Source organism: Kwoniella shivajii, chromosome 6 (assembly GCF_035658355.1).
Source record: "Kwoniella shivajii chromosome 6, complete sequence".
Classification (NCBI taxonomy): domain Eukaryota; kingdom Fungi; phylum Basidiomycota; class Tremellomycetes; order Tremellales; family Cryptococcaceae; genus Kwoniella; species Kwoniella shivajii.
This window is the reverse complement of record NC_085913.1, coordinates 144,599-171,233: the sequence shown is the minus strand read 5'-3', so window position 1 is coordinate 171,233 and position 26,635 is coordinate 144,599. Positions and strand designations below refer to the sequence as shown.

Genomic DNA, 26,635 nt, shown 5'->3' with positions numbered 1-26,635 from the left:
ATGTTATCTGATAAACTCACCCCATATCCATATTTTAACCTCTCTTGGTCTCGCTATATTATCCTCGCCTCACAGTAATGACACCTTCACAGTCATAAACGCTTTTCTCCTCTCCTTCCTCGTCGTGTTCATAGTTTCCGTCGCTTGACTTTTGTCTGTAATGGCACTCTCACTCTTACATTCTGGTCATCTCTTCTATATTCCCACACACTCATCATAACAAGCCATATAATACTAAAAAACCGAAGCTGAACGATAATTCTCCTCCAATATGACAGACCACGATCCACAAGAAATCTTCACTATGCCCTCCTCATCCGATGAATCGATAACGATCACTTCATCGATATCGATGCCATCACCGACGTTATCGTCTTCTCTCGATCTCTCTTCATCATCGACTATACCCGACCATGGCCAACCGACCAACGGCACACGACATGGACATGATAGTGATGGCGCAATAATGTATAAAGCTTATGTGATGCCTTATAGTTGGTATTGGATAATTAGCGTGTTTCTTTTAATGGTAACTCTACATCTGTATAGGATAACAAAACATCATTATAGGAAAAGGAAAGCTTTGAATCGAAATCAGAATGATCAATCAGTATCATACAAATCACTGAATACAACGGATCGAGATGATCAAGATGATGACGATGAACAAATTCAATTATTACATTCACAATCACATTCACGTCCACATCTACGATCACAATCGTATCACCAATCGCAACCACAATCTCGATCCCAATCACGATCCCGATTTTCACCACAATCTCAGTCTTCAACTATCATAGATCATGATCAAGTCAGATCTTATTGGATAAGAAGACTAATAACAGGTCTATCAGCAACTTTTAGAAATATAATGTATTTGAGATCTTTTCCTTGGTGGTTATATGGCCCAGAAACTTTGATGGATGCTTCATTTACAATATTATATGTCACGGTATATCTTTATCTATGTTTTCATTTAACAGATTGTGAGTTGTTTTCTTTCTCTTTCTGTTTCTTTTCTCAAAGACAGATAAATGAATGATAAGTTCGCTAATTGAGTAATGTGAATTCGAAAAGCTTGGTGGCCTCTACACAATGATAATATCGCTAATAGGATGGGTATATTGGTGAGCTTATCTTACTTTGATCGATATCTACTGTTATTCGCTGACCATCTTCAATCATAAAATGTGACTTAGTCATTCTCACAATTACCCATTATTCTTTTATTGGTCAGCAAGAATAACCCAATTTCATCACTTACCGGAATCACTTATCAAAAGCTTAATTATCTTCATCGTGCAAGTTCAAGAGTGTGTTTAATGACAAGTTGGGTTCATGCTATACTTTGGACACCTAGAGTATGGGCAGTCAAAGATTTTAGACAATATCTCTTATGTGTGAGTACTCCGTATGAAGCATCATGATAGTTTCGTATCTGTATTTGGCTCGCGAACATACACCAATTTCAACTTCATATGCTGATAAGCTTTGCATCGTGTAGGGTATCGCTGCTCTTTTTGGATTCACCATGCTTTGGGTGACAAGTTTCAGATTTGTTAGACGGGTGGCATATGAATTCTTCTTGGCTTCCCATATAATTTTTACCGTGTAAGTTCGACGGGATTCATTTCTAGCATATTGTTGGTATACTGATGAGTCGCGATAATGCCGTAGGATGTATCTTGTTGGAGCCTACTTTCACTGGTATTACCTCGGACAATGGGTATTAGTGAGTTGATTCTCCACTTACTGGAATTTAATCCTATTTGAGAACTGTCTCCTACAGTTCACTGTTTCAGTGAGCTGATCAAAGCTTACATGTACAGCCCGCACTGGCTATTTGGATATTTGATCGACTGCTACGATTCCTCAAAGTATTATATCAGAACAATTTCCATAATCCACGAAAATGGAAATCAAGAGGTGAAAGTAAGATTGAATTGCTGGATCATGATGTGATGAGAGTGACTATACGGCGAGACAATTTTCATTGGAAAGCAGGTCAACATGCGTAAGTTCCAAATCCTGACACGCGAAACGAAAACAAGGCGAATCTTAAGATTACATGTGATCGTATCGAATGTGCGCAGAAACGCTAATTGGAGTCGCTTTCGGATATAATAGATTCATCTCAGCTCCTTCCATATCTGGAATGCCTCATGAATCGCACCCTTTCTCCATCGCCAACGTACCCACCGAGTCTGCCAATGATACCATCTTCTTGATTCGTGTACATACCGGTGAGTTCAGATGCAAAATCCTTGCAAATCATCTATCTTTGGTATATCACGGCAAATATGACCGGTGCTGAAATCCTCACTTCATCATCAGGATTCACCAAAAAACTTCGTACAGCCCTATCATCTGATCTCACCACCTCTGTCCCACTGTATATCGAAGGACCATACGGTTATGCTCATTCCCTCGATTCGTATTCCACCGTTTTATTGTTGGCAGGTGGAACGGGCGTTACATTCGTATCTGGACATTTCCTTCAAATACTGCAAAATGTCAAAAAAGGTAAATCGGCCGTGAAGAAACTACATCTTGTGTGGCATATAAGGCATGTTGAAGATATAGAATGGATCGCTCCTCTATTGAACGAAGGAATAAAGGAATTATATTCCAAGGATAATGCAGATTCAAACTCAAACGAATCTTCTTCGATAAATGTTGATCACGATATCGACATTGAGATTGATATATTCGTTACGAAATCACATTCATCAGATGAACCTTGGCCTACAGAATTGAACTTGCACGATACAATACAAGAAGTGACACCTAGAATACTGAACGAAGTGACACCTAGAATACTGAACGAAGTGACACCTAGAATTATGGCTTTGAGAGGAAGAGAGGCTGATAGGAGTTGGGATGAAGGATGTATGACTTGTTCAATACCAGGAACACCAATTAACGAATCAAGAGACGAAACTTATTTTTCACCCAAAAGGCAAACTTTATTAGGCAGATATGGTTTGCTCGCTGAAACTGCCGAGAAGATAAGATGGAGAAAAGGTAGAGCGAAACTAAATGAAATCGTTAAATATGACGCGGAGAACTGTATAGGTACCATGAATGTTTCAGGTGAGTAATCTAAAAATTGGACACATTATTATCATTCTCTTCCACAATCTCATTTTCAATTTCATACTGCCTATATGGTATTGGTTTTTGGTATACGCCCGAGAAAACAAGATTTCGTAACTGATCAAGTACATCATAGTATGTGGACCTGTTCAATTACTCAAAGCTGCAAAATCAGCAGTAAGAGAAACATCCAATTTGAAATCTTGTATGGATGGTTTATCAAGCATAGATTTTTTTGAAGAAACTTTGGGAGCATAACAACACGTTCGTTATCGTCTTATCATCCACTTGAAAAGCCAATCCAATCCGATCGTAACATCACTATAACATATATCTTTTTTCTTCTTTTGATCTCGAATAATCGCATGGTGCATTGTAAACAGTACGAGTACTACTCGTAGTATTGATATAATTAGAATTGTATTTTTAGTCATACAGATCTAAGGATGCATATTTAGGAATGCTTGATGTTCTTAGACTGAGATTGATTGAGATTGACGTTTTACCTCATTTAGTCAGACAGCACACAGTCTAATTCTGACGGTGTGTTTGAGAGCATTGAGCACGAACACCTTCCCATGCTGATGGACTAAAAGTGATTCTACTAAGGAGGTGCAGGTCAACCGGAGGTAGATCAAGCAATACGGTACATCACGTCAGAGGCGCTTCTCGACTATGTAATGGCTTCCTTCCTTAGCTAGCTTAACGTATCTGATAACATGTTTCGGATGCTGCAAAAGCTTTAGTGGTACTTTCGTGTATAAAATGTAATTTCGTATTAAAATCTTGAAATAACTTTAATTCGTCCCATCCCCCCTTGCATTTACGGGAATATGAGACGGCTTTGTCCCGAAGTGTAAAGTGGAAGATAAACTACAGGTTCTGCCATGATATGTGTGGGATGAAGGTAAGTAAGTCTGAGGTGATGGGTGATGAGAGACTACTCTAAGAAGCTTGATGATCCCGCTCAAAGCAACCTTTTTAATGCCATACCTCGAAGCAGATTTCAGTCCTTCCGTGTTCATCCGTCGGACTCACTCAAAGGCAAGAGAGAGTCTGGAATATGGCATGGCATCATACAGAGAACAGAGGGAGGATGCACTTTGCTCACACCCCTCGAGAAATGAGAGTTTTAGGGGGTATAATCATTGACCTTCCCGTTTGAATAATCGGGTAACGTTGTGCCTGACCCGCGCAACAAAAATCTGTCTCTCTTCCCACATGAACAAAATCCAGAAAAACGTAATACCCAAAATACCCCATTTCATCATCCTGGGTTGGTGAGCTGCGAGCTGATTCCAGAGTTCCAGATCCTTATTCGCCCCTAGAGGGATTGAATGATCTACCTCTAGTAATCTGGGGAATAGGCTTACATACCATGCTAAACTCATACAAAGTCCACTGGGTAAAAAGCAAGACGAGAAACAGGAACCAGAAGATCTCAGATGGAGGGGATGTCGCCTCATTACTCTTGTTCCTCTTTGTCGTCTTTCTTTCTTTCTTTCTTATTCGGTCGATCGTACTCCTTTTCTTCCGAATATCAAGCTTCGATACTAGGTGCGGAATCCTTTCAGGATGGAAATGGGAAGATGGAAAACAGCGGGATAAGTTGAGTTTATACAAATGATTATAGATGCACATGAAAGGAATGAAGTGAAAAGACAATATTTGAGAGATTGACCGAAAAATTCAGAGAGTATGTAAGTTATGTATATATGTATGTGTGTGTATAAGAAGAATTCAATTGTTTCTCATACTAAAGTAAAGTAATTCTCTCTCTCAAATAACGATACAACATATTCTTCATTTCGTTCTTCTCTCCTGCTACATTATCTGTTGGCGAATCAAAGCATATCAAATCATATCACACAAAACCAGCCATAAAATACCAAAAGTCTACAAAATCGTCAATCGCTGAATGCTATACAAGTTGAATCCAACTCGATTCAGTATGTTATCCTCAATTTTCTCTTCGACTTTAATAGGTTCATGGTGGTTAAGTCATTTCATGGGACTACCCTATACATCTACATATACTACCCATGAAGTCTCGGAATCACAATGTGAGATTGGGGAAATATCATCTGATATAAGTGAATTAAAAGTGAATCTCAACAATCAAGGTATATCTTGTTTGGTGAGTGGGTTTTCCTTTTAAATTCGTGCATGATCATACATTACCTTAACTAATACTCGAACAAATAGGAATTCTGCAGTTGTAGTGAATACATGTACGAGAATTCGAATGAATGTCAATGTTCAAATTCACCTCCGCCACCTTATACATGGTATATAAGAGGGATTGACGCTCAGTCTAATTGTCATGAACCGAATTACAATGTAAGTATCTCTTTGCTACCTATCCCCGATTCTTTACACCAATTCGCTCTGGATGGGACGAATGGAAAAAAACAAGTACAAGTTAACTGATACTCTCTTCGCTTGATCGGATTTTTTCTATTTTGGAAATTAATAGGTGACAAACGTTCATGACGAAAATGAATTGAAAGGATGTACGACAGGTAGTTTTTTGCAGAATAGATTATCGGAAGATTGGAGATTGGTCAAATCGAAACCTAGACAATCAAGATTCAATCGTGCGGTGGAAATGATGGACATCATGAGTTTAGCTTAATATCCGAAATCCAAGCTCAAGATTGAAATTCAAGTTACTAGTTACTGGCTGGAGGTTGTTCGATAAATCGTGGATTCTTTTTAGGATTTAATAAGGATTTTTGGTTTCTCATTTTTGGGTTTTGGCTTTTGGTTCTTGGTTTTTGGCTTTTGGGAAATTGAAGATTATAATGAATTGGACGGATACCTAATTAGTCCCAGTGAGTTGATTATTCAGATTACATCCAAGGACATCTGGCTTACTTTCGAACCTCGTCAGAGTTATGGATAATGTAACAACATGACAAATGCATATGAAACGACCACCTCAACCCCATCCGACTGTATCAGAATACTATATACAGACTCATCAACACTCCCTATGTCATATGTCATAATTGTACTTCTTTCGTTAGGTCAAGCAATCACTTTTTGAGTTGAACGCTTAGGACACTTGTATCATTGAGTATATATTTGGGGGAATAATCATAATTGTACTTATACACAACCATATATACGTAAAATATAGTATGAATTACGATTAAAAGACTTTTGAGATATTGCGGTTTCTGAGGCGTTCTGTATCCGCAGTAATTCATATGCTGTGATCCGCAGCTTCAATAACAGGTCGAGACGCGACAAGTCCACGCAAGAAATCATTCTTGACTGTCAAGATTAATCGTCAAGAAGGTTCAACTACTATCAATGATAGACTTGTCCAATTAAAATATCTAGATTGAAAGCCCTCGACGTTTCCGGTCAATCCAGCTATTGCGGTCTTTTTGTTTGTGTTCAGTCACTCAATCGTTTTTGGTACTGTTCTACAAGTTTTAATCCTTTGAATGCAACTTCCTTCTGATGTTTTTGGTATACCCATATGTATACATGGGGAGAAATCGTCAAATACGCACTGTCTCCGATTCCTGATGCATGGAATCTTCTGTTCGTCAAGGGTGAACTGAATTGCACTAAACACGTAGAACAGTTTTATGCTTTTGCACCACAGCGAGGAATGTGGCACATGCACTGCTGTAACAAAGCTTGGATCCACTGTTCGATAAGGGAAAACAATTCACTCTGTGTGTATAACGTTGAATGATCAACAACTCATTTGTATGGAATGCCTCCAACACGAAGAAAGAAGAACATGTTACGTATACTATAGAAGGGGGGTCCATGGATGGATTGTATGTTTTGTCTCGTGGTCATGCAGAACACTCGTTAACACTTCCTCTACCACACGATAAGGTATACTTGCATGATGAAGAATGGACAAGAGCTGAATACGTATTGCTGTATATATTGACATGGTCCGAGCGCATCAACCCCCCACACACAAACACACACACACTTGAATAAACATATAATTTTACCCTTATTTTCCCCCTTTACACACACACGATACATGTGTTTCATGATCACCGATAGATGTAAACAAAGTAAAACATTCCATCTGTCATATTTCATTTATCACTTCCACTCTCTCTTCCTCATCTATCACTGGTTCATCCTCATTCACCTCGTTCACACTCCTCTCCACCTCAGACTGATACCTTCTCTCTCTTTCCGGATATACTACAGAGACACTGCTTCAGCAGTGATTCAACTCCTCCCTCTTCCAAATTATCACATTATCTTTCCTCCATTCCTCTAGTAAAATCTCTTCTAGCTTCGAGCTATCGTGCGATCATCTTATCGATAGGCTTTGTTGCTGTTATAGTTGGTTGGTGCTCCTCTCTAGTCATATAGAAGACTCTTGACTGATTCGCACTACTCGATAGAAGTAATCAGATGGCGCCTCAACCACCAAATTGGAGCGTGCTTCCCTACCCTTATGAGGAACATGTACATGGTATGACATATCATCCACCACCATTACATCCTCCACCTACACAGCAAAATTCCTGGGTCAATTACTATCCACCTCGACCACTTCTTGAGCATATCGAAGAAGATGATACTACGGATTCCTACCATGACTTACCCCAAGATTGTGAAATTGAAGGAGAAGATGAACTGGAATTCGATCCCATCATTGATTGTCGTCCAAACCGGAGAAACAAGAAAATACCTTCTGGGCAAGGCCCTACTGCTCGAAGCTCAACAAGCGTGAAGTCTAAAGGGAAAGCTAAAACTAAAGCTACTTCCAGATCTAGAGCGACATCGATTATCAACCCTGACACTTTCCCTATTGATGATACCCCTGGTGATGTCGACGTTACGAGTACTATGACTGCGATCTTTCTCCCTGATCCCTCTCAACCCCCTATCCAGTTGAGAGGAATGAGCAAGAATGGTCTATTGCCTGCTCCTGAAGGATGTATATTAGATGTAAACGATCTTCTCATCCTTCATCCATCAAAGAAGGAACACCAAGGTCTGAAAGGTCATACAAGTCAATACGAAATGTACACTTGTAGAGTATGTTCGAAGACTTATGATGGAAAGAACGCTAGAAGTGTAGCCAGAAGACATCTGCAAGATAAACATGGTGTTCCTCTATCAGTTCAAAAGAGGAGAAGTAGATGGGATTATGGTAAGTCAGCTAACTCATCGTGGATTTCCGCTCCAGGATTATCAGCTGATTATAGACATTTAGAACCTGATCGACCAAAGTCTGAGAAAGATGCAAAGGAGCGAAGTTTGAAGTCTAAGAGAGATTGGGTAAATAGACATCGGTGAGCTATTTTAATGGTTCTGAGAAGAACATAGCTGACACGTTCGTAGTCAAATACAAAAATTGGAAAAAAATCACGAGCCTTTCCTCGAGCGATTCGGTCCAAATGGTATCATCGCTCCTTGTGGCACAAAACTTGTGGCCCCGATGTTTCGTGGAGAAGTGGAAGCGCCCACAAAAGGAAAGAACAAACGATACCTTGATGGTACTAATGGTAATCTAATCATACCCGAAAGTATATTGAGAGGTCTAGATTCAATAATGGATAGTAAGAGTACACTAAGATCATCAGGAGATATGGATACGCAAGATCCACCGGATGAACAACAAGAGGTTTCGGTCAAGACCATTCAAAGTAAGGTAAAAGCAAGAAAGGGACAAGGGAAAAAAACGTCAGCCAAAGGTCGTGAGCCTTTAACACTCCTTGATGCCCAAGAAAGTCTAGCGTCGAGAACAGAAACGCCACTTCGAGCATTGTCTTCGATATCGAATTCACCCGATCAACAGTATCCAATGCAGTATCAAGACTCTGCCACCCCAATCACTTCATTCCGCGGCTTACCTTCTCATCCACCTCACATCTACGCCTTGCAAAACAGTCAACCCCTTCAACCAGCTTCTATGGCTTTCTACAACGGCCAGTATCATTTCACATTCCAGCCCACGTTCTCTCATGATGTTCAACAATTTCAGAGTTATGGAGAACCAGACGAAATGGAATCATCCCAAATCTTACCTAAAGAGGAGGAATCTGTTCCTTCTTCGCCTGAAGAGATGGCTCCTATGCCGGAACAGCAATGGGTAGCTTCTGATTCTTGGACACAACTCCAAGTGGAATGCCATCCAGTCGATCAAGCGTTGGATATCACTCAGCAGTGGCAAGGCCTTCAGCCATCCAACTGGTCTCAAGAGGAAGCGGGAGGAAGTGTAAATGGTGACCTGAAAGACGGAAGTACAGAGACTGAAGGTGAAGGTGAGGCGGTGGCGGCAGAAAGTCTCCTCAACCTCCATAGTACACCGTCCCGTGGTCCAGATGATACTGGGAGGAACGACGTCCAGCTTGATCGAGCTCAAGTGCAATTCAATAGGCTTCCAAAAGCGGTTGAAGATGTGAACACAGTCCCAGGTGTTGATGCAGGTGATCCAGCTTGGTCCTCTCAACTTCTTTCTGCACCCACAATTAAGTCACCTACTCGACCTCGTGCAGGTAGATCTTCGTCTTTTATCCAACCATTCCGAGATCCTAGACCTGAAGTAACTCGATCGCTCTCTTTTGATGCTAGACCAAACCTAGAAGACCCCTTTGTCCTTCCTGAATCGCCGACAAGACCATCAAGTGTCAACGGTTCCAATAGACTTACACCACTTGCTAGTATTAGAAGAGCTAAAAGACACACAATATCTTTACCTAGTCCATCACCGTTAACAACATCATTAAAAAAACGTAAAGAAGCTCCCACATCGCCCGTAAATAGAAGAGCCCTGAAACCGGTTTCGACCAACTTTACTTTCAATTTTAGACCGAATTATAGTGGATCATTCGCCACTCCCATCAAGCCATCTTCTGCTAATTCAATTTCGAATTCGACCTTCCCCCAATCAGTCACTAAGGAATGGTTACAATTCTCTTCACCAAATAATGCAGATGCAGCTATGAGTTTAGGATTAGTCCCTACTCATTTAGCGCCAGCTACACCGGGATTAACAGGCATCGTAGGTGCCGAAACTCCTGAAATGACTATTTTAGAGGCTAGAGCTAAGAAGAGAAGGAGTGAAGCCGGTACACCAGGTCTCGGGATTGGTTCGGGATTGAGAAGAAGGTCATAACTTATGAAAAAGGAGCATAGCAATCAGTGGTAAGGAGAGATAGTATAATACTCCCAAAGGCAGCGTAGTGATAGTATGACTCAACTGGTAGTTGCATGTGAATATAGATATCATAGTGATAGTCGGAGTAACAAACTAGTAGATTTAAGGTAGGACTAGTAATTTGATGGTGTCCTTTATATTAGTAAAATACATTTTCAATAAATTCTGTTTACGAGTAGCGTAATTATGGACAATGAGCTACGTATAGCTGAGATCAGATAGATTAGTGCTTATGATATGCAGATGAAATACAAGTAACATGTACCACGGACAGAGGTGCAGGTCTGCTACATGCCGCCACCTGTGTTTATCAGATGACTCTCTTGAGTAGTTTCCTTTTGAATATTGCTATTAATCCAGACTTCCTCCAGTTGCACGAAGGAGAATACACCTAAAATTTCACTTCTATAATTTGCGAACATTTTGATATAACATGTTCTTCTATAATGACTTCTCGATTGCAATGTAGTACTCTTCTTTCACCCTCTAACCTCGTCTACGCGTCTGATTCAAGTGAGTCCTTGTAACATCGAGTCAAGCCTTGCTCCACAGCGAGAAGATATCATAAGTTAACCTTTCAGCTGAGTCTGGCATTAGGAAATGTCAAAGGACCACATTGATCTTCTAGTCACATCACGCATTTCTACGTCATGAGGTATGTCTTTTGTATGCCTCGGTGATGCAAAATGATCGTTCTATAAATGCAGTGCATTCACCTTTCATTGCTCTCCTATGATGCGGTTTTACAACTGCTCCTTTCGCCTGACTCCGAAAGTGATTTATTGATCGAAAGTGAAGACAAGGATCACCTGTGATAGATATATAATGATGATTGATGTGTGTAATCGAGTTGTCTTTTCCCATAACCTCATTTCTCAGACTCCTATCACAACAATTCAAGACCATATTACACATATATTACTTGTAACACTCAACTGACACGAAGGGAGTACATCAAGTTATGCCGTCGACCGATATCGATTCGACCAATAAGATCGTGAGAAATTATCGTAGACCATCCATCTCGAGAACCAGTAGCGGTTTTCATCAAGCTCCACTCTTAAAGCGTAGAGCATCACTAGCTCTACTCGATCATTTTCGACCTCTCGAAGAATCTTTTACTGGTACTGCTACTGCAAAATCGAACAACAAGGACTGGTTCACTGACCCTTCTTTCGTGAATACAGATCACGATACCACTTTGCTTGCTGATACGCAATTCGATTTCGAACCTACCGCAAGAGACGGTCCCACTAAATCTGCAAACTCAACTATCACCCTTCCCAAAGGATGCTCTTGGATTGCTGGTGGACCCGGATTTCACATGCCTAAGGGAACGAACATGACACAGATAGAAGGGTATGATGTCGATGCCCATTATGATGTGAGACCTAGCGATCTCAAGAACCCCCGTATCGTGCACTCGACTGATACGACTAGACTTGGCGAAGAATCTGTTGTTGAATAACCTCAATCATTAGGCACGTACTATCTTTTTGGGATCTAATCCAGTCTTCTCTTACTCTCCCTTCTCTACTAAGCTTTTCAGCTTGAGCGTCCGAATACAGTAGTCCCCTGTCCATACTTCATACGGAAGTGTCCGTTTGTTCGTACAGCAATGTTTGAGTCGTATGACTGAACTACTATACTACTATACTTATGTACACATGCACATATCCTTCACTTCAACGAACAGTTGGTGATCTCCTTGTCATCTCGTCCTTCACCAAGCTTTGAGATTACTGGGCTAGCGTTCTCATGAACCTGCTTCCACGAATGAAATCAGAATTCTCGTCTTTCAGTGTGGCGTGTGGCAAACTTTCATAGTTCAGAGTAAGGTCATTTGGCAGAATGAGAAGTCCAAACAATCAATTTCTGAAATTAGCATTCACCTTATCTCTCCCCACGATGTTCACTCTGTGTCCTAGCAGCTACTATATGACCGTAACGGGTCTTGACCTTATGGTATATCACTATAAATGAACATTACTTAATACGGACATCCCTCCATCCTCTTGGTTCCTACCTTGTTTTGTTTCTCCTCCTTTACTCACACCTTCATCCGCGTTTCCGTCATTTCTGACTGTGTTGTCATCTCTCAACGTAGACCATAGTAACCCAAACCAGCCCTGAGGTTGGTGAGTGACACTGTGAATAGTATTGGTTCTTGGTGGCCTATTATTTGCTCGGAATCGCTATTCGAAACTTTGGTCTCCAGAGTTAGTCGATGCTTGATCAGCAGCACGAGATGCGGGGTAATGGCTTTTGTTGGTTGATTTTGATGAATTGGAAAAGTTTGAATTGATTGTACTGCTTCTTGTTGGTTCATGATGAATCGTGTTTGTATAGATGAATTCACCTTTTTGACCTAAATGAGCAGGCAGGAACTCGGATGGAAAGTTCGTGTCAATGTTGATGGAGGAATTGATTGGTGGATCAGTATCGTACTGTGAACCATCAAGATATCCCTTTGAATGATCAGTTGTCGTTTGGTTGAACACGCTCATATAGTAACCAAGTATGTGGGACTGATACTACTCTGGACAAAGTGTGAGACGGTATTCTGTGAGAGTGTGAAGAGTGTAATTTGTCGAGGGATGTATGAGAAGTCTGAAGATTCGACTTTCAAATCATTCTTCTCACTCTTTCCGGGTTGAGTATTTTCACAAAGAAAGATTGGTCATACTGCACCATGGGCGCAACTGGATACCACGATTGACAATGGATGACGAACGATCCATTCACTGGTTTCGAGATACTGCCGGGTGACTAAGGATCATCTTCAGATCCCTTCAATGTCATCATCACCCTTTCATTGGGCAGTCATAAAAGGTGAAGAAGTGCCACTAAAAGCCACATACGATATGAAGAGATCTCGGTTATATCCGTTCAATGAGCACACCGTAGCCGCATGGGCCCATGGGTGTTTACGTAATTGATCCCTTTTCCGGCGCCGTGGTTCAATTTGAATAATCCTTTCAATCACTTTGGGAAGATCAATTCAATTTGCCATCTCAATCCATTCATATCAGTCAATAGCATCTGTAGCTCAACACACCCGTTGTCAACGCTCATATATCCTGGTATCATCAACCCACTCTCTGATCATAACAGAGTGCAAGTAAATTAGAGTCAAATATGCCCTCTCCTATACCGACGCCTTCCAAAGGTAATGAACCTAAATCGTATATATCTTCCTCATCACCAGTGGTAGCTCGATCATTGTCTCGAAACATAAGCAACGCTTCACCCACGCCAGGTTCTGCTGCAGGTAACGGTAACAGTAATGGTAATGGAATAGGTATAGGTACACCTTCAATACCTAACATACCACCTAGATCAGGATCGATATCATTACAAGCTAAACCATCTCTATCAACTTCTTTCAAATCACCTTTAAGTGGTGGCGGCGCATTTACACCACCTATCAACAGGAGCTTTGGTTCATCTTCGCCAAATCAACAAGGTATAAACTCAAAACCAAGGAATAAAGATTCGTTGGATAACCTTAATCTATTAGGAAGGAAAACATCGATATCGAAAAGTGTGAATGATAAATCATCAGCATTAACTGCTGCTTTAGGTACATCTCCTAAACCAAATTCCAGTTCAACCAAAGGTGATATCTCACCTATACCTACACCTGCATCTAAATCAGGAACGAATTCACCTTCGCTATCACGTCAACATTCAGGTAATATCAGTACCCGACCAACTTTATCCAGAGCAAGTTCAAGTACAGGTACTTCGACTCCATTCAAAAATAATGGAAAAGGAAAAGAAGTTGAAGGTGGTGGTGGTGGTGGCGGTGGCGGTGGTGATGCAGGAGAATCGAGTTTCTCCAATTTGGCATTAGCAGAAATTTCGAATGAAGAAAAAGCAAAAGTTTTAAGTAGACATTTGGTTTCTGCTGAAGAAAGAAGAGAAAATTCAAAAGTTCCTTCTCCAAGTCAAACTCCAGGTGAAAGTTCAATTACAACTCCAACTCCCCCTAAAGAAGATAACGTGGATGAGGCGCAAAATGGAAGTGGAGGAAACGATAGTAGTGTATCAGGTTACGGAAGTACAGATATCCATGTGAGAGAAGAGAGCGAACAATTTCCAATCCCATATGACGCTGTGGGTGGTGATGTTACGTGAGTGCTCCCTCCCCACAATGCTTACAGCCGATTGCACAAGGAAGTGTTTGTCCTCATCAGGCCCGGTGATCATTTTCTGCGACACCCCAAGCTGACAGCACATATCTTACAGACATGACTTATACAAATGGCAACACTCCCATCGACCCCATCAACCAGTCAGATCAGCTTCGTTCTCCCATGTCCCTCTGGATAGATCAGCGATCCTCGACCCCACTCTAGCTCACATCAAAGAACCCGGAGGGTTCAGGAGAAACTTTGTCTCTACCAAAGCTGCGGAACAAGGGCTGGAAGCTCCTAATATGGTCAGGAATGTAGTCGACTTCTTGTTCCTCTACGGTCACTTTGTAAGTCGCGCTCCAGTCCTATAGTGCACTGACACCCCCTTCTGTCATCCTGATATTCGAGTACTGAACCGTTGCATGTTATAGGCTGGTGAAGATCTGAACGAAGATGACGATGTGGAAGAAGATGATGAACAGGAAGACGAGGAGTCTTATCCTGCAGTAGCGTCAACTTCTAATGGAACCTATGCAAGGAGAGGATTCACCTCTGAAGCTGATTCTGGTCTACCTCAAATCGCAAGAGGCGAAAGAGCGCCTTTATTAGGTAGCACAAAGAGAGGAATGAGTATGACTCGTCACAGAAGAACCAAATCTGGCGCCCATCAGGGAACTGCAAGTACGACTCAAGCTCTCTTAATGGTAAGTCAGAATCTTCAGAAAAAGGAAAGCAAAGTTGATGTTAACGTGCAACGTGTAGTTGCTCAAGGGTTTCGTTGGAACTGGTATTCTATTCATGGGCAAAGCGTGAGTCGATTGATTCTTTATATCATTGAATGGAGCACCCATGACTGATTTCTACTCTTGTTGAATATTAGTTTCTTCAATGGAGGTGAGCTATAAATGAATATTCCCTCAGTGAAGTATTGGCTGACATCGCGGGAATAGGTATCCTTTTCTCTGCTATTGTCATGCTTGCTATTGCCGCTATATCACTTTGGTCCTTCTTATTGCTCGTTCAAGCGTATATGAAGGTTCCAGGAAGTTTCGGAGGTGAGCAGCTAAATATTTCCCGCTATATAGTGAGGGTAGCTGACATCAAACATCGCAGATATCGGTGGAGCTTTGTATGGTAATTACATGAGATTGGCAATTTTGATCAGTATTGCTGTTTCTCAAATCGGTTTTGTAGCTGGTGAGTGATCATACCTCAAACGCAATAGCGACTGGTTATCGTGTCGCTGAGCAGTACATCTCATTAGCATACACCATCTTCATCGCTGAGAACTTGCAAGCGTTCTTTATGGCTGTCACTGATTGTCGAATGTATATATCTATCAAATGGTTGATCTTCGGTCAATTAGTCGTTTTCTTGCCTTTGGCGATGATTAGGAACTTGGCGAAACTCAGTGGAACAGCATTGATTGCTGATGCGTTCATCTTGATCGGAAGTAAGTGAATCCAATCAAGCCACTAGAGCTGCTGCTGATGCAAACGTATGTCAGTTATCTACATTGCCGTCAATGAAGGATCGGTTCTCTCTAAGTATGGCGTGGCAGACGTCAAGCTCTTCAACCAGGATTCGTTCCCTTTGCTTATAGGTACAGCTGTATTCGCGTTTGAAGGTATTGGACTGTAAGTTCGATCTTCTGCGAGTCTGCTTTGGATTTCAGCTCCGTTTCTTCCTCTGAACACGATCACTGACATAGCCGTTTTCCTATTACAGAGTTATCCCGATCACCGAGTCTATGCGAGAACCACAAAAGTTCCCAAAACTGTTGTCCATCGTCATGTTCATCGTCGCGGTCCTCTTTGCTGGTGCAGGTGTATCCTCCTACGCTGCTTATGGCAGTGATATCCAAACTGTTGTCATTGTGAACTTACCTCAAGAAGACAAGTTCGTTCAAGCGGTACAGTTCTTATGTAAGTTCAACTCGTATCAGCTAATCGTCAATCGACTGTAAAGAAAAGCTGAACGATGCCCCTTTTCTCACCTCATAGATTCCGTCGCTATCCTACTCTCCATCCCTCTTCAACTTTTCCCTGCCGTTCGAATCATGGAGAATGGGATATTCTCTCGATCGGGTAAACACAACTCTTCGGTGAAATGGCAAAAGAATGTTTTCAGAAGTGTGATTGTTCTGTTCACCAGTTTGCTGAGTTGGGCTGGGTCGAGTGAACTGGATAAATTTGTCAGTCTCATAGGATCCTTCGCCTGGTAAGTCATATCTCTGTGCTTGAGGTCGATGCTGTGAGAACGTAGACTAATGTCCCCATGTGTTCACTACGTAGTATCCCGTTATGTTTCATTTACCCACCGTTATTACACCTGAAAGCATGTGCCAGAACTCGAAAAGCTATTATCATGGATTACACTTTAATCATCTTTGGAGTGATAGTCGGGGCGTATACAACAGTCCAGACTGTCAGAAGTTTGTTTATACCAAGTGGTGATTCGCCTAAACTCGGTAAATGCGAAGTGCCCAATGGGTTATAAGGGTGGCAGGGGGGTGGGGGAACAGGCAACGGGGCAGGGGAAGTAAAAGGAAAACAGCTCACAAAAGTGATCATCGCTCATGCGAAATCTCTGACACGCATCGTGAAATATCCATGACTGAAAGATGATAGGCATCGAAACGGATCTAGAAGTAGGATTAGGTAGACAAGGTAGAAAGAGACTTCATACTGTTAATATCGGTGTGATTTGATCATTTAGGAAATGTACAATTACGACGGAATTCCATGCATGAATCATCCCATTACATTCGCTGATCTTTATCGCTCCTGTTCTGCCCTGTCCTCTCCATCCTATGCACCTTCCCCCTTCGTCCCAGGGAGCATATCATATAGAATCGGGTGATACCGCCGGCGGGTGATGTCGTACACTGGTAGTGGTGGTGGTGGGACGATGAAATACGAGCGATCTGTGCGCTGTTTTTCTCTTTTGATTTTTTGGTGCGTGCCTGGGCTACATGGAAACGAAAACAAAAAGGTTTGAAGATCGCACTCCATGTTGCATTTCAGTTGTTCTTCATTCCAATTTCATCCATTCATATATCACACATACATACATACCACCATCCAGTCTTGTTCATTCTTCATCCTAGCCAAGTCGGCAATAGATAGCGAGCCTTATATCTGTCAAAGACATTCATTTCCTTATCGGGATTCCACCTTACAACCTGCAATATAACCAACATGTCAACCACTCCCGATGTCGAAGTAGCCAGTTCCGGGTTAGATCATGTCTCTGTGAGTTTGGAGTGGTCCCTTGTGCAAGCAAGTAGAGTACAACAAGAAGTGGCTCATGCTGATACCACTATCTTCATATCACTGCCCCCACTCTATCATCCACGCGATTTCTATTCTTATGTACGACCATTTTTACCTCGATGACTTTCCTTATTCCATTCATTCGCCTCTTCACCAAAATGATCCGTCAACCTTTCCTTCCCTTATTTGGACAAACATAGCTCCATTCCCTCGAACCTGAGATTATCATAATAGGAGCAGGAGTAATCGGATGCGCATTGGCCTATTCGTTATCCCAATCAGGTCGAAAAGTAGTTTTATTAGAGAGAGACTTATCTGAGCCTGATAGGATAGTAGGTGAATTACTTCAACCTGGAGGTGTAGCTGCGTTAGAACAATTAGGGATGCAAGATGTACTTGATGGGATCGATGCGGTTCCTGTAGAAGGTTATTGTATCGTCTCAGGTGAAAATCAAGTCGGTTGTCCTTATCCCCTACTTGAAGAAATGGCAGGTCTACCTTCACCTCCTTCTTCTTCTTCTTCCATCGATACTTCGACTGTCGTCTCCAAAGAAGAAGCTGCTCAAGTCAGCGACGAAAAAACGTGGATAGATAAAAAAGGAAAATGGCATGTCGAATCTACATCAGGTAAAAAAGAAGGTAGATCGTTTCATCACGGAAAATTAATCTCATCATTGAGGAGAAAAGTATTACAGAACTGTAAAGGTGTGACAGTCTTGGAAGCTACCGTCAAAGATCTGGTATTCTGTGAACACACGAATCGAGTGATCGGAATTTCAGCTTCGTTCAAACCTTCAACTTCATCTTCTACTCCCACTTCCACTTTCACTTCCACTTCTACTTCAAATGGTACTTCGGATGAAACAAACACGAACCAAACGGGCCCAACAACAACAAGTTCGAATGGAATGGTAAGGAAATTATATGCACCAATAACTATCATAGCAGATGGCTGTTTCTCTAGATTCAGATTAACTCCAGGAACGAGAACACCAACACCAAAAACCAGAAGTCATTTCGTTGGAATCATAGTGGAAAATTGTAAATTACCTATACAAAACATGGGCACAGTTTGTCTTACACCTCAAGGACCTGTTTTACTCTATCAAATCGGAAATCAAAATGGGGAAATTAGAATGTTGGTTGATGTCAAAGGTAAATTACCAAGTGTAGGTGATGGTAGTTTGAAAGTGAGTAACTGAATTTATCTATCATTATCTTTCTGTTTAAGAAACGTTTCTATACTGACCATCTATTACTTGAACAGCGACTGATTGAAGAGAAATACGTTCCTCACTTACCTGCCACTTTACAACAACCTGTGTTAACGTCGCTTGCGACGCAACGCTTACGTTCAATGCCCAATACCTTTCTCCCACCTTCGATCCAAGGCCTCTCGTCTACCCTGTCAGGTGCCATCCTCTGTGGGGACGCCTACAACATGAGACATCCTTTGACAGGTGGAGGAATGACAGTAGCTTTCAACGATGCTATAATCTTGACTGAGAAATTGAAACCTTCACCAGAGTTGCCGGCAGGAAGAGATGGATTGGAGAATTGGGATGTCGTGGGTGATAAGTTGAGAGAATGGTTTTGGGAAAGAAAGAAGTTGAGTGGTGTGGTGAATGTTTTAAGTATGGCTCTGTATAGTCTTTTCGGTGGTGCAGATGGTGAGTACCACTCGTTCAAAACGCAATGAAATGAAGAGGACTGGCTAATTGTCATTCTGACAAAATCGTAGAACCAGAACTCGAAGTATTGAGAGAAGGTTGTGTGAAATACTTGGGAATGGGAGGTGAAAGAGTCGCAGGACCAGTTGGATTATTATCTGCGTATGTCAGTTCCAAGATCCCACCTTTCATTTAAACTTTATGCTGACCTTTGTGTATTGTGTCGTTGATTCATAGTCTCACTCCGGCACCTTTCATGTTATTCTATCATTTCTTTTCAGTGGCATTCTATTCGATCTTCTTATTATTGATCAAAGGTCCACCTAATTCTTCTTTGAGAAATAACAAGGGTCTTTCCAATCCTTTATTGGTTTTGTTATCATTACCTCTAAACTTGATCTACTCGATCAAAGTCGTGAGTTCATCCAATCTCCCTTCCATTCATATCCAAGTTCCTTCGCTGCCTGCCTATCCAACTGGGAGATCAGCTAATATTCATCAAATCATGAAAATAGTTTTGGACAGCTTGTGTGGTTTTGTTACCTGTGATTTATACTGAATTTAGAATATAGATATCCCAAGGACATTGGTTTGGTTTGTGTTTATTATGATTTGAAAGTCTCATCTGATTTAGAAATGTATATAATATAATGTTCTTTCGAATCGTTTCAGAGGTATCCGGTAATTTTCACTACAGATTGCAGATGGTGGTCAATCGTCAGATCTTACCATGTTGTTGACTTCTCTTGTGAGATGTTAAGTGAAGAGATCTACAGTTCTTGAGAATTAATTATCATCAATCAAGCACAATTGGCTGTCACCTATCTCCCATACATGATCACCTGAATAATATCAAAATCCTATTATTTATCTCATTTAATAGTAATTCATAGATAGTATTAAATCGTCGTAACACTTTCACTAATGACCGTTATAAACGCAGCCTACGAACGAGTATTAATAACCTGATCATAGGTCTTGCGCGTATGTGAAATATAAACGTTTCCTCGAGATGATGAGTACAATCTGCGTAAATTCAAATTCGTGATATAAATAAAAGGCGACCTCTAGAACTGAAGCCGATTTCGATTCGAGACAACTCCAGTTCGTTCTTGCAAATGCAAACCCGTTCAAGATTCAGGATGGAATTTCTTGACCACATCAGCCACTGCAGATTTAGCCATATAAGTCGCACTTCTACCTCTTGTATTTTGACCTGGAGATCCAGATTGGCTTGAATATGAATATTGTCTCTGTATAGATTGTGGTTGGGGTAATTCTTTCTCTAAAGTTATATTTGTACTGTTCGATTTTTGAGATAGAGTCCTGCTTAACGATCGTGATACTCCACTTTGCGTTTGCCCTTGAGCTTGAGTTTGAGATTGGTTTTCTGATATCGAAGCAGCTGGTGTAGGTGGTTGTTGGGTTATAAAAGACACGTTACTCTTCTGATTCTGAGTTTGTTGTGGTTGTTGAGGTAAAGTAGGACTTGCAGGTGTCATTCCAGCATTCGGAACACTGTTGTTTTTACCTCTGATTTGATTTAATAAAGCTCTAGTAGCTGCCAACCACTTAATTTCATCTTCTTCACTTGGTGCACAGAGTACATAAGTCCTTTTAGCAGTGATCAACCTGAAGGTGTTTTCTTCACCGTGTTTCTCCACATTGCCAGCTTGAGAAGGTGTTTTCTTTGGTGTAGACGATGATTGTATACCTCCCGCTCCTCCTGCTCCCATACCATCGTTGGAAGATAATCTACCCCTCATGGCAGTAGTGAAATTCTGTTTGGAAGGTGGTGAGGTGGATGTGGCTGCCGCGTGTGATGGATGATTGGCTGGGTTATGTGCATGGGGATGGAAAGGATTATGGTTGTGCGGATGAGCTGAAGGAGGTTGATCATCTTCTGTACCCGATGATGGATCAGAAGCGTCCACTTCAAGTGCATCCAGTATAGATGTGAGAGGTATAAATCGAAGTGCTCTCGTGTCCTGTAGTAAGTGAAATCGGTTGCATCAGCTGAGTCTCGCACATGCAAGTATACTCGTCGGAAACCGTTCTGACCCAACTTACCATATGGGATTTGGTATATGTAACACCTTGACTAGTTAAGACGAACCATCTTTTCCTCCATACTTTTCTTCCTCTACCTTTTGATCTTTTCATTAGATAAGCTGACAAGATGACTTTGTTAGGATCTATTGGGGTTGAAGGTAAATTTTGTTGATTTACGATATCTTGATTCGATTCAGCCAAATCAATATCGTCTTCGTCTTCAGAACTGACAGCTTGATTTGATTGGATATTCAAATTTGCACTTATATTTCGATCACCTGAAGAACCTATACTACCTGCTGAAGGTTCTCTCCTACCCGATGGATCGGATCCTGCACCACTCACTGATCGTGAAGGTGGAAGGGAAGTTGCAGAAGACGGGATTCTTGGTGATATCAAATGAGAAGCTGGAGCTTGACCTTGACTTTGTGATGATGGATTTCTAGATTGTGTTTGATTTGGAATAGTCATTTTAGCCATTTGTGAGGTCAAAGAGTTCGTCGTATCTAATGGACTTGAAGGTGGTATATGGATATTGCCACTTCCGAGAGCAGGTGAAGTTGATCCTATCTGAGATGATGCTATTGGTCTATGGACGAAATAAGATCCTGTAGGACTGGTAGTATCCATTGTTCCTTCATTTGTTCTTTCTCTTGACGATGGTATAGGTATAGAAGTACTTTTGACATGATGTTGATGTTCACTCTTCTCTCTTCTACTTCGTTCTTCTTCTTCTCTTTCAGATAATTTACGTCGAACGCCATTGATAGCTCGAACCCATTCCTCTATATCATCACTCGAAGAACCCTTGGCAAAAAAAGTTCGTTTAGGAGTGACCATACCGAATGAATGAGGATGTTTCTTCACTGTTACAGGTGCGACGGTGTGAACGTCATGTAAGTCTACGACTCGTTTGAGGGAGTACTCCTGGTCAAGGTCAAGCGAAAGTCATGGATATCAGCATTTACTCATCTGACGACTCAAAGACGAGAGAATGAATATACCTTTTCATCCTTGTAATAGGCTATTTTGCCGGTACGGAGAACGAACCATCTTTTCTTCCAAGCCTGAATATCGAGACGAACGTCAATTCAGAGCTCCTCGATTGAAACGATAGTGAAGAATGGCTCACCTTTCTCCTCTCTTGCTTTTTCCATAAATAGCCACTTTTAATAACCCTTTCACCTTCCATACCTCGTTCTAGGCCTTCTAGGCCTTCATCAGCTTCACTTCCACTTTGATCACCATCACCTTCTCCTTCTCCTTCTCCTTCAGCCTCTTCTTCTACATCTTCCAATTCCATCTCATCTATGACCTCGCCTCCGAACTTGTTACGTTCTGCAATAGCGCTCAAACCACCTACTGAGGTAGTTGCGGGAGTTAGGATGGGTGAAGTCGGATTGGGTGAACCGACAAATGTAGTTTGAGGAGGTTGTGTGGATGATGTAATGGAAGATGAGTCTGATTCGTTACCAGATGTGGTAGATGGGTATCCATAATATCCAGCGTGAGGTGGTGGTGGATGACTCGGTTTCTATGGGGATGAAATGAGAATGTGCGATAGTACTACCGGTCAGCTGATGTGAGACTTTCCTTCATGGAAGGGCTATTTGCTAGTGATACGTACCTTCTTTTTAGGCGATTCATGTTGACGAGTTGAAGTTGCTGATCTGAATGACAACTTACGCTCAATCTCCAACCTTGATGGTGGTTGAGCAGGCACAGGTTGTGCGAGAGTTGGTTGCTGACCAGTATTAGGGGTTGTAGCTATCATACGAACCATAATCAGTATTGATCGAACAGCAAAGTATGCTCATCGTCGGATTGGTGAACAGATGATAGTACAAGTACTCACGCTGTGACATGATGATAACGAGATAGGATTCAATCGAGGCCGATGAGAGAGGTGGGAGAGTGATTCGTATTGTTTAGCACATTAAGACTCCGCGAAGAAGGTCCGATGGCGAAGGACGCCAAGATACAAAACGATTGTCGATGAGTTCCTGCTGAAATGATGGAGGGGAGGGGGGTGAGAGTCCCGTGATACGAATGTAAGCTTCTCCAATTATATGTTCTCGCTGTCTGGCTGGGATATGACTACTGATGATGATGATGTTGAGGTTGAGGTTGTGGGATGGGATGTGGTGAAATGGGACAATAACAAATTGAATGAAATACATGCTGTCAAGAGTGATTACGTAATCTGTCCAAATGGTTGAGTTTATCAGAAAGAAAAGTTCAAAAATGATCAATCGAATACATATCCTGTTATAACGTTGTATTACACATTCCACTGCAGTTCGAGTCAGCAACATCATCGCATTGTCCTACGATGTCATTACCCAGAGCGGGTCCCTCGATCCGACCGATATGTCGAAGATGTCTCTCACGTCGATCGCTGAACCTGTCATCGGCTTCCATACGACATCTGTCAACTACGATCCCTCTTGGAAGGGCTCAAGCGATCCGTCAGCAACCATTCGCTGTGCCAGCATCATCAATGTCAAAAGAACTTACCATGCCCAGGAGTGAAGCGATGCCTAGGTTACCATTACAATTGACCGTGGATGATTTTGATGAAAAACCATTACCTAAACCAAAACAAATCGTAAAAGCAATCTTACAACGATTACCTGAATATATAACTTCACCAAGAGCGAAAGAGAAACTTCAAGCATATGGTATATCAAACGATATATCCAATAAGATATCCAAAGAATGGATAAGGAAAATGGAAGATGATTTGATAGGTTGTGAAAGTGATCAAGAAGCTACAATAGCACTTGAATCAGGTGGATGGAATACCCAAGATTTGATTATCGCAATGCATCAAAGTAAATTGATGTCATCAATCGAGTCATCATCTTTAAGAATATACTTGAATCATATACTGGATCTCAAGAGTCAAGATTCGAATATGACCAAGGAGATATCAATGGAATTATCAAGACATATAAAAGGAATTTTAGATGTAACTGATTTAACTAGATTACCGTATTCAAGCGAATTCCTATCAGCAAGATCAATGAAGAGGAATTTTCATCTACATATTGGACCTACGAATTCAGGTAAAACATATAACGCATTGAAAGCTTTATCAAAAGCTAAATCAGGTGCATATGCTGGACCATTAAGATTATTAGCACATGAAGTGTGGGAAAGAATGAATCTTGGTACAGTGGGTGAATTGAATAATCAAGGTAGAAAATGTAATTTATTAACGGGAGAAGAAAGAAGAGTTGTTGATCCGGATGCAGGATTATTGAGTTGTACAGTTGAGATGTTACCTTTATCAGGATTAGGTGGAAATGGATTCGACGTTGTTGTCGTAGACGAAATCCAAATGTTGGGTGATGAACAAAGAGGTGGTTCTTGGACAAAATCAATTTTAGGTATATCAGCAAAAGAAATTCATCTTTGTGGTGATGAAACTACGTTAGAATTGCTACACAACCTGTTATTACCTCTAGGCGATAAGATAACGGTTCACAGATATAATCGATTAACTCCTTTGGAAGTGTCGGAAGAAAGCTTGAATAATGATTGGGAAAAAATTCAACCTGGAGATTGTATTGTTACTTTTTCAAGGTCGAATATATTCGCTGTGAAGAAAATGGTAGAATCTACTGCTGGGAAGAAATGCGCAGTGGTTTACGGTGCTTTACCACCTGAGACAAGAGCGGAACAAGCTAGAGATTTCAATGATGAGAACGGTTTGAGTCAAGTTTTGGTGGCTTCTGATGCGGTAGGAATGGGCCTGAATCTGTGAGTTTACTCGATGACCTTTTTTCTTTGTCAGCTCGATATCGGGATGAACCCTGTAAAAGCTCTGCTGACTACTCCATCGCTTCCGCCTATCAATAGAAAAATCAAACGGATGATTTTCGAATCACTTTCCAAATACAACGGTAAAACCGAAGTCCCACTTGCTCTCACCCAAATCAAACAGATCGCAGGTAGAGCAGGTCGGTACAAAACTGCCAATGACGACACCAGTAACATCGCTACACCTGATGAGGCTCCTGCTACAGGTGGTTTGGTGACTACGTTACACAAAGCTGATTTACCGATTTTACGAGAATTGATGAAACGTGATTTGCCCTCGATACCAAGAGCCAACCTAGAAGTACCTTATCCAAATCTAGCTGAATTGGCTTCATTATTACCTTCAAATACATCGTTCGGGTCATTATTAGAACATTTCGCAGTATTGGCGAAACCACCTGCTTTCACAACTTTATCAGCTTATGGACATAAATTACCTTTGGCAGATTTGATTGAACCTTATAGAGACCAATTGAGTTTACAAGAAATCGATTTGTTCTGCTTCGCACCTCTAAATCTGAGAGATGAAAGAGCTAAAGCAATATTCAAGAATTTGATTGAAGATTTTAGTGAAAATGGTTTAGTTGAATTAGAGAATATTTTCGGTCCATCAAGGTTATTACATCAATTGGAATTAGTTGAAGAAACTTTACGTACTTTACCGCCTCTCCCACCCATCTTAGGTGTCGGTAGAAAACTGTTGACTCCACCCATCATCATATCGTCAATACCGATGTTGGAGACGTTACACAAAAGTTTGGTATTGTATATATGGTTATCGTTTCGATTGGAAGTTTCATTCCCTGATAGAAATAAAGCTGTTGAATATAAAGAAAGAACTGAATTGGTTTTGGATCAATGTTTGGAAAGGTTACCCGGATTGAGACAGAGGAAACATGCCAAAGGTGAGAGAGGTCCAGAAGTAGATAGGGCAGTAAGAGATTGGAGAAGAGAAAATGTAATGCCGAATGGAACTAGGAAGGTCGAAGGTGTACCTAGAAAAGGTCTGACTTGGTTAGAAAGGAATGTGGCTCAAAGAGTCAAAGAGAGAAAAGTATGGAGGAACGTCAAAGTGATCGGGGACGAAGGGGAGCAGATGAAAGAGGGGCAATAGATACAGGGAGCGACAGCCTTGCTGGGAGGTAAGGATACCCTTGAGGTGGACTGTAGCTAGATAGACAACATCAGTCCATCAAGATGACAGCCAATCGAGCAGATTAGATGGACGAAGAACGACATTGATAGGACCTTAGCATTATCACATACATACCAACACATAGTATACCATTCTCATTACCCACAGTAACTCACATCTCCTTATTATATACACTGCATGCATGATACCGCCATCTCTACTTTCGTTTGTTGTTGTACATCTAACAATAATGTTTTATTCTTTTTGGGGGAATGTCATAT

At 41.3% G+C, this 26,635-nt stretch overlaps 8 protein-coding genes across 8 annotated transcripts; 7 read left to right on the top strand and 1 right to left on the bottom strand.

Moving 5' to 3' along the window:
• Positions 1-271: 271 nt before the first annotated feature.
• Positions 272-3,357, top strand: IL334_004567 (uncharacterized protein; the record flags this gene model as incomplete). Its single annotated transcript, XM_062936284.1, has 9 exons — positions 272-989; positions 1,081-1,130; positions 1,203-1,403; positions 1,508-1,614; positions 1,681-1,735; positions 1,833-2,017; positions 2,131-2,246; positions 2,338-3,096; positions 3,236-3,357. 9 exons carry the CDS (start codon positions 272-274, stop codon positions 3,355-3,357), a joined length of 2,313 nt encoding a protein of 770 aa, XP_062792335.1.
• Positions 3,358-5,050: 1,693 nt separating this feature from the next.
• IL334_004566 (uncharacterized protein) lies at positions 5,051-5,734 on the top strand (the record flags this gene model as incomplete). The annotated part of the gene is made up of 3 exons (XM_062936283.1): positions 5,051-5,236; positions 5,305-5,439; positions 5,576-5,734. The coding sequence occupies 3 exons, from the start codon at positions 5,051-5,053 to the stop codon at positions 5,732-5,734; spliced, it is 480 nt and encodes a 159-aa protein (XP_062792334.1).
• Positions 5,735-7,503: 1,769 nt separating this feature from the next.
• IL334_004565 (uncharacterized protein) lies at positions 7,504-10,216 on the top strand (the record flags this gene model as incomplete). The annotated part of the gene is made up of 3 exons (XM_062936282.1): positions 7,504-8,248; positions 8,312-8,390; positions 8,440-10,216. The coding sequence occupies 3 exons, from the start codon at positions 7,504-7,506 to the stop codon at positions 10,214-10,216; spliced, it is 2,601 nt and encodes an 866-aa protein (XP_062792333.1).
• A 1,003-nt stretch (positions 10,217-11,219) lies between these two features.
• IL334_004564 (uncharacterized protein) lies at positions 11,220-11,726 on the top strand (the record flags this gene model as incomplete). The annotated part of the gene is made up of 1 exon (XM_062936281.1): positions 11,220-11,726. One exon carries the CDS (start codon positions 11,220-11,222, stop codon positions 11,724-11,726), a length of 507 nt encoding a protein of 168 aa, XP_062792332.1.
• A 1,670-nt stretch (positions 11,727-13,396) lies between these two features.
• Positions 13,397-16,896, top strand: IL334_004563 (uncharacterized protein; the record flags this gene model as incomplete). The annotated part of the gene is made up of 13 exons (XM_062936280.1): positions 13,397-13,841; positions 13,917-14,394; positions 14,510-14,744; positions 14,829-15,101; positions 15,160-15,206; positions 15,278-15,291; positions 15,348-15,452; positions 15,511-15,594; positions 15,662-15,850; positions 15,905-16,034; positions 16,126-16,322; positions 16,401-16,617; positions 16,692-16,896. 13 exons carry the CDS (start codon positions 13,397-13,399, stop codon positions 16,894-16,896), a joined length of 2,619 nt encoding a protein of 872 aa, XP_062792331.1.
• Positions 16,897-17,597: 701 nt separating this feature from the next.
• Positions 17,598-19,914, top strand: IL334_004562 (uncharacterized protein; the record flags this gene model as incomplete). The annotated part of the gene is made up of 6 exons (XM_062936279.1): positions 17,598-17,651; positions 17,873-18,862; positions 18,940-19,342; positions 19,414-19,504; positions 19,580-19,757; positions 19,858-19,914. The coding sequence occupies 6 exons, from the start codon at positions 17,598-17,600 to the stop codon at positions 19,912-19,914; spliced, it is 1,773 nt and encodes a 590-aa protein (XP_062792330.1).
• A 558-nt stretch (positions 19,915-20,472) lies between these two features.
• IL334_004561 (uncharacterized protein) lies at positions 20,473-23,259 on the bottom strand (the record flags this gene model as incomplete). The annotated part of the gene is made up of 6 exons (XM_062936278.1): positions 20,473-21,330; positions 21,413-22,321; positions 22,399-22,461; positions 22,527-22,928; positions 23,022-23,161; positions 23,250-23,259. 6 exons carry the CDS (start codon positions 23,257-23,259, stop codon positions 20,473-20,475), a joined length of 2,382 nt encoding a protein of 793 aa, XP_062792329.1.
• A 467-nt stretch (positions 23,260-23,726) lies between these two features.
• On the top strand, positions 23,727-26,333 carry IL334_004560 (uncharacterized protein; the record flags this gene model as incomplete). The annotated part of the gene is made up of 2 exons (XM_062936277.1): positions 23,727-25,159; positions 25,259-26,333. 2 exons carry the CDS (start codon positions 23,727-23,729, stop codon positions 26,331-26,333), a joined length of 2,508 nt encoding a protein of 835 aa, XP_062792328.1.
• Positions 26,334-26,635: the final 302 nt, after the last annotated feature.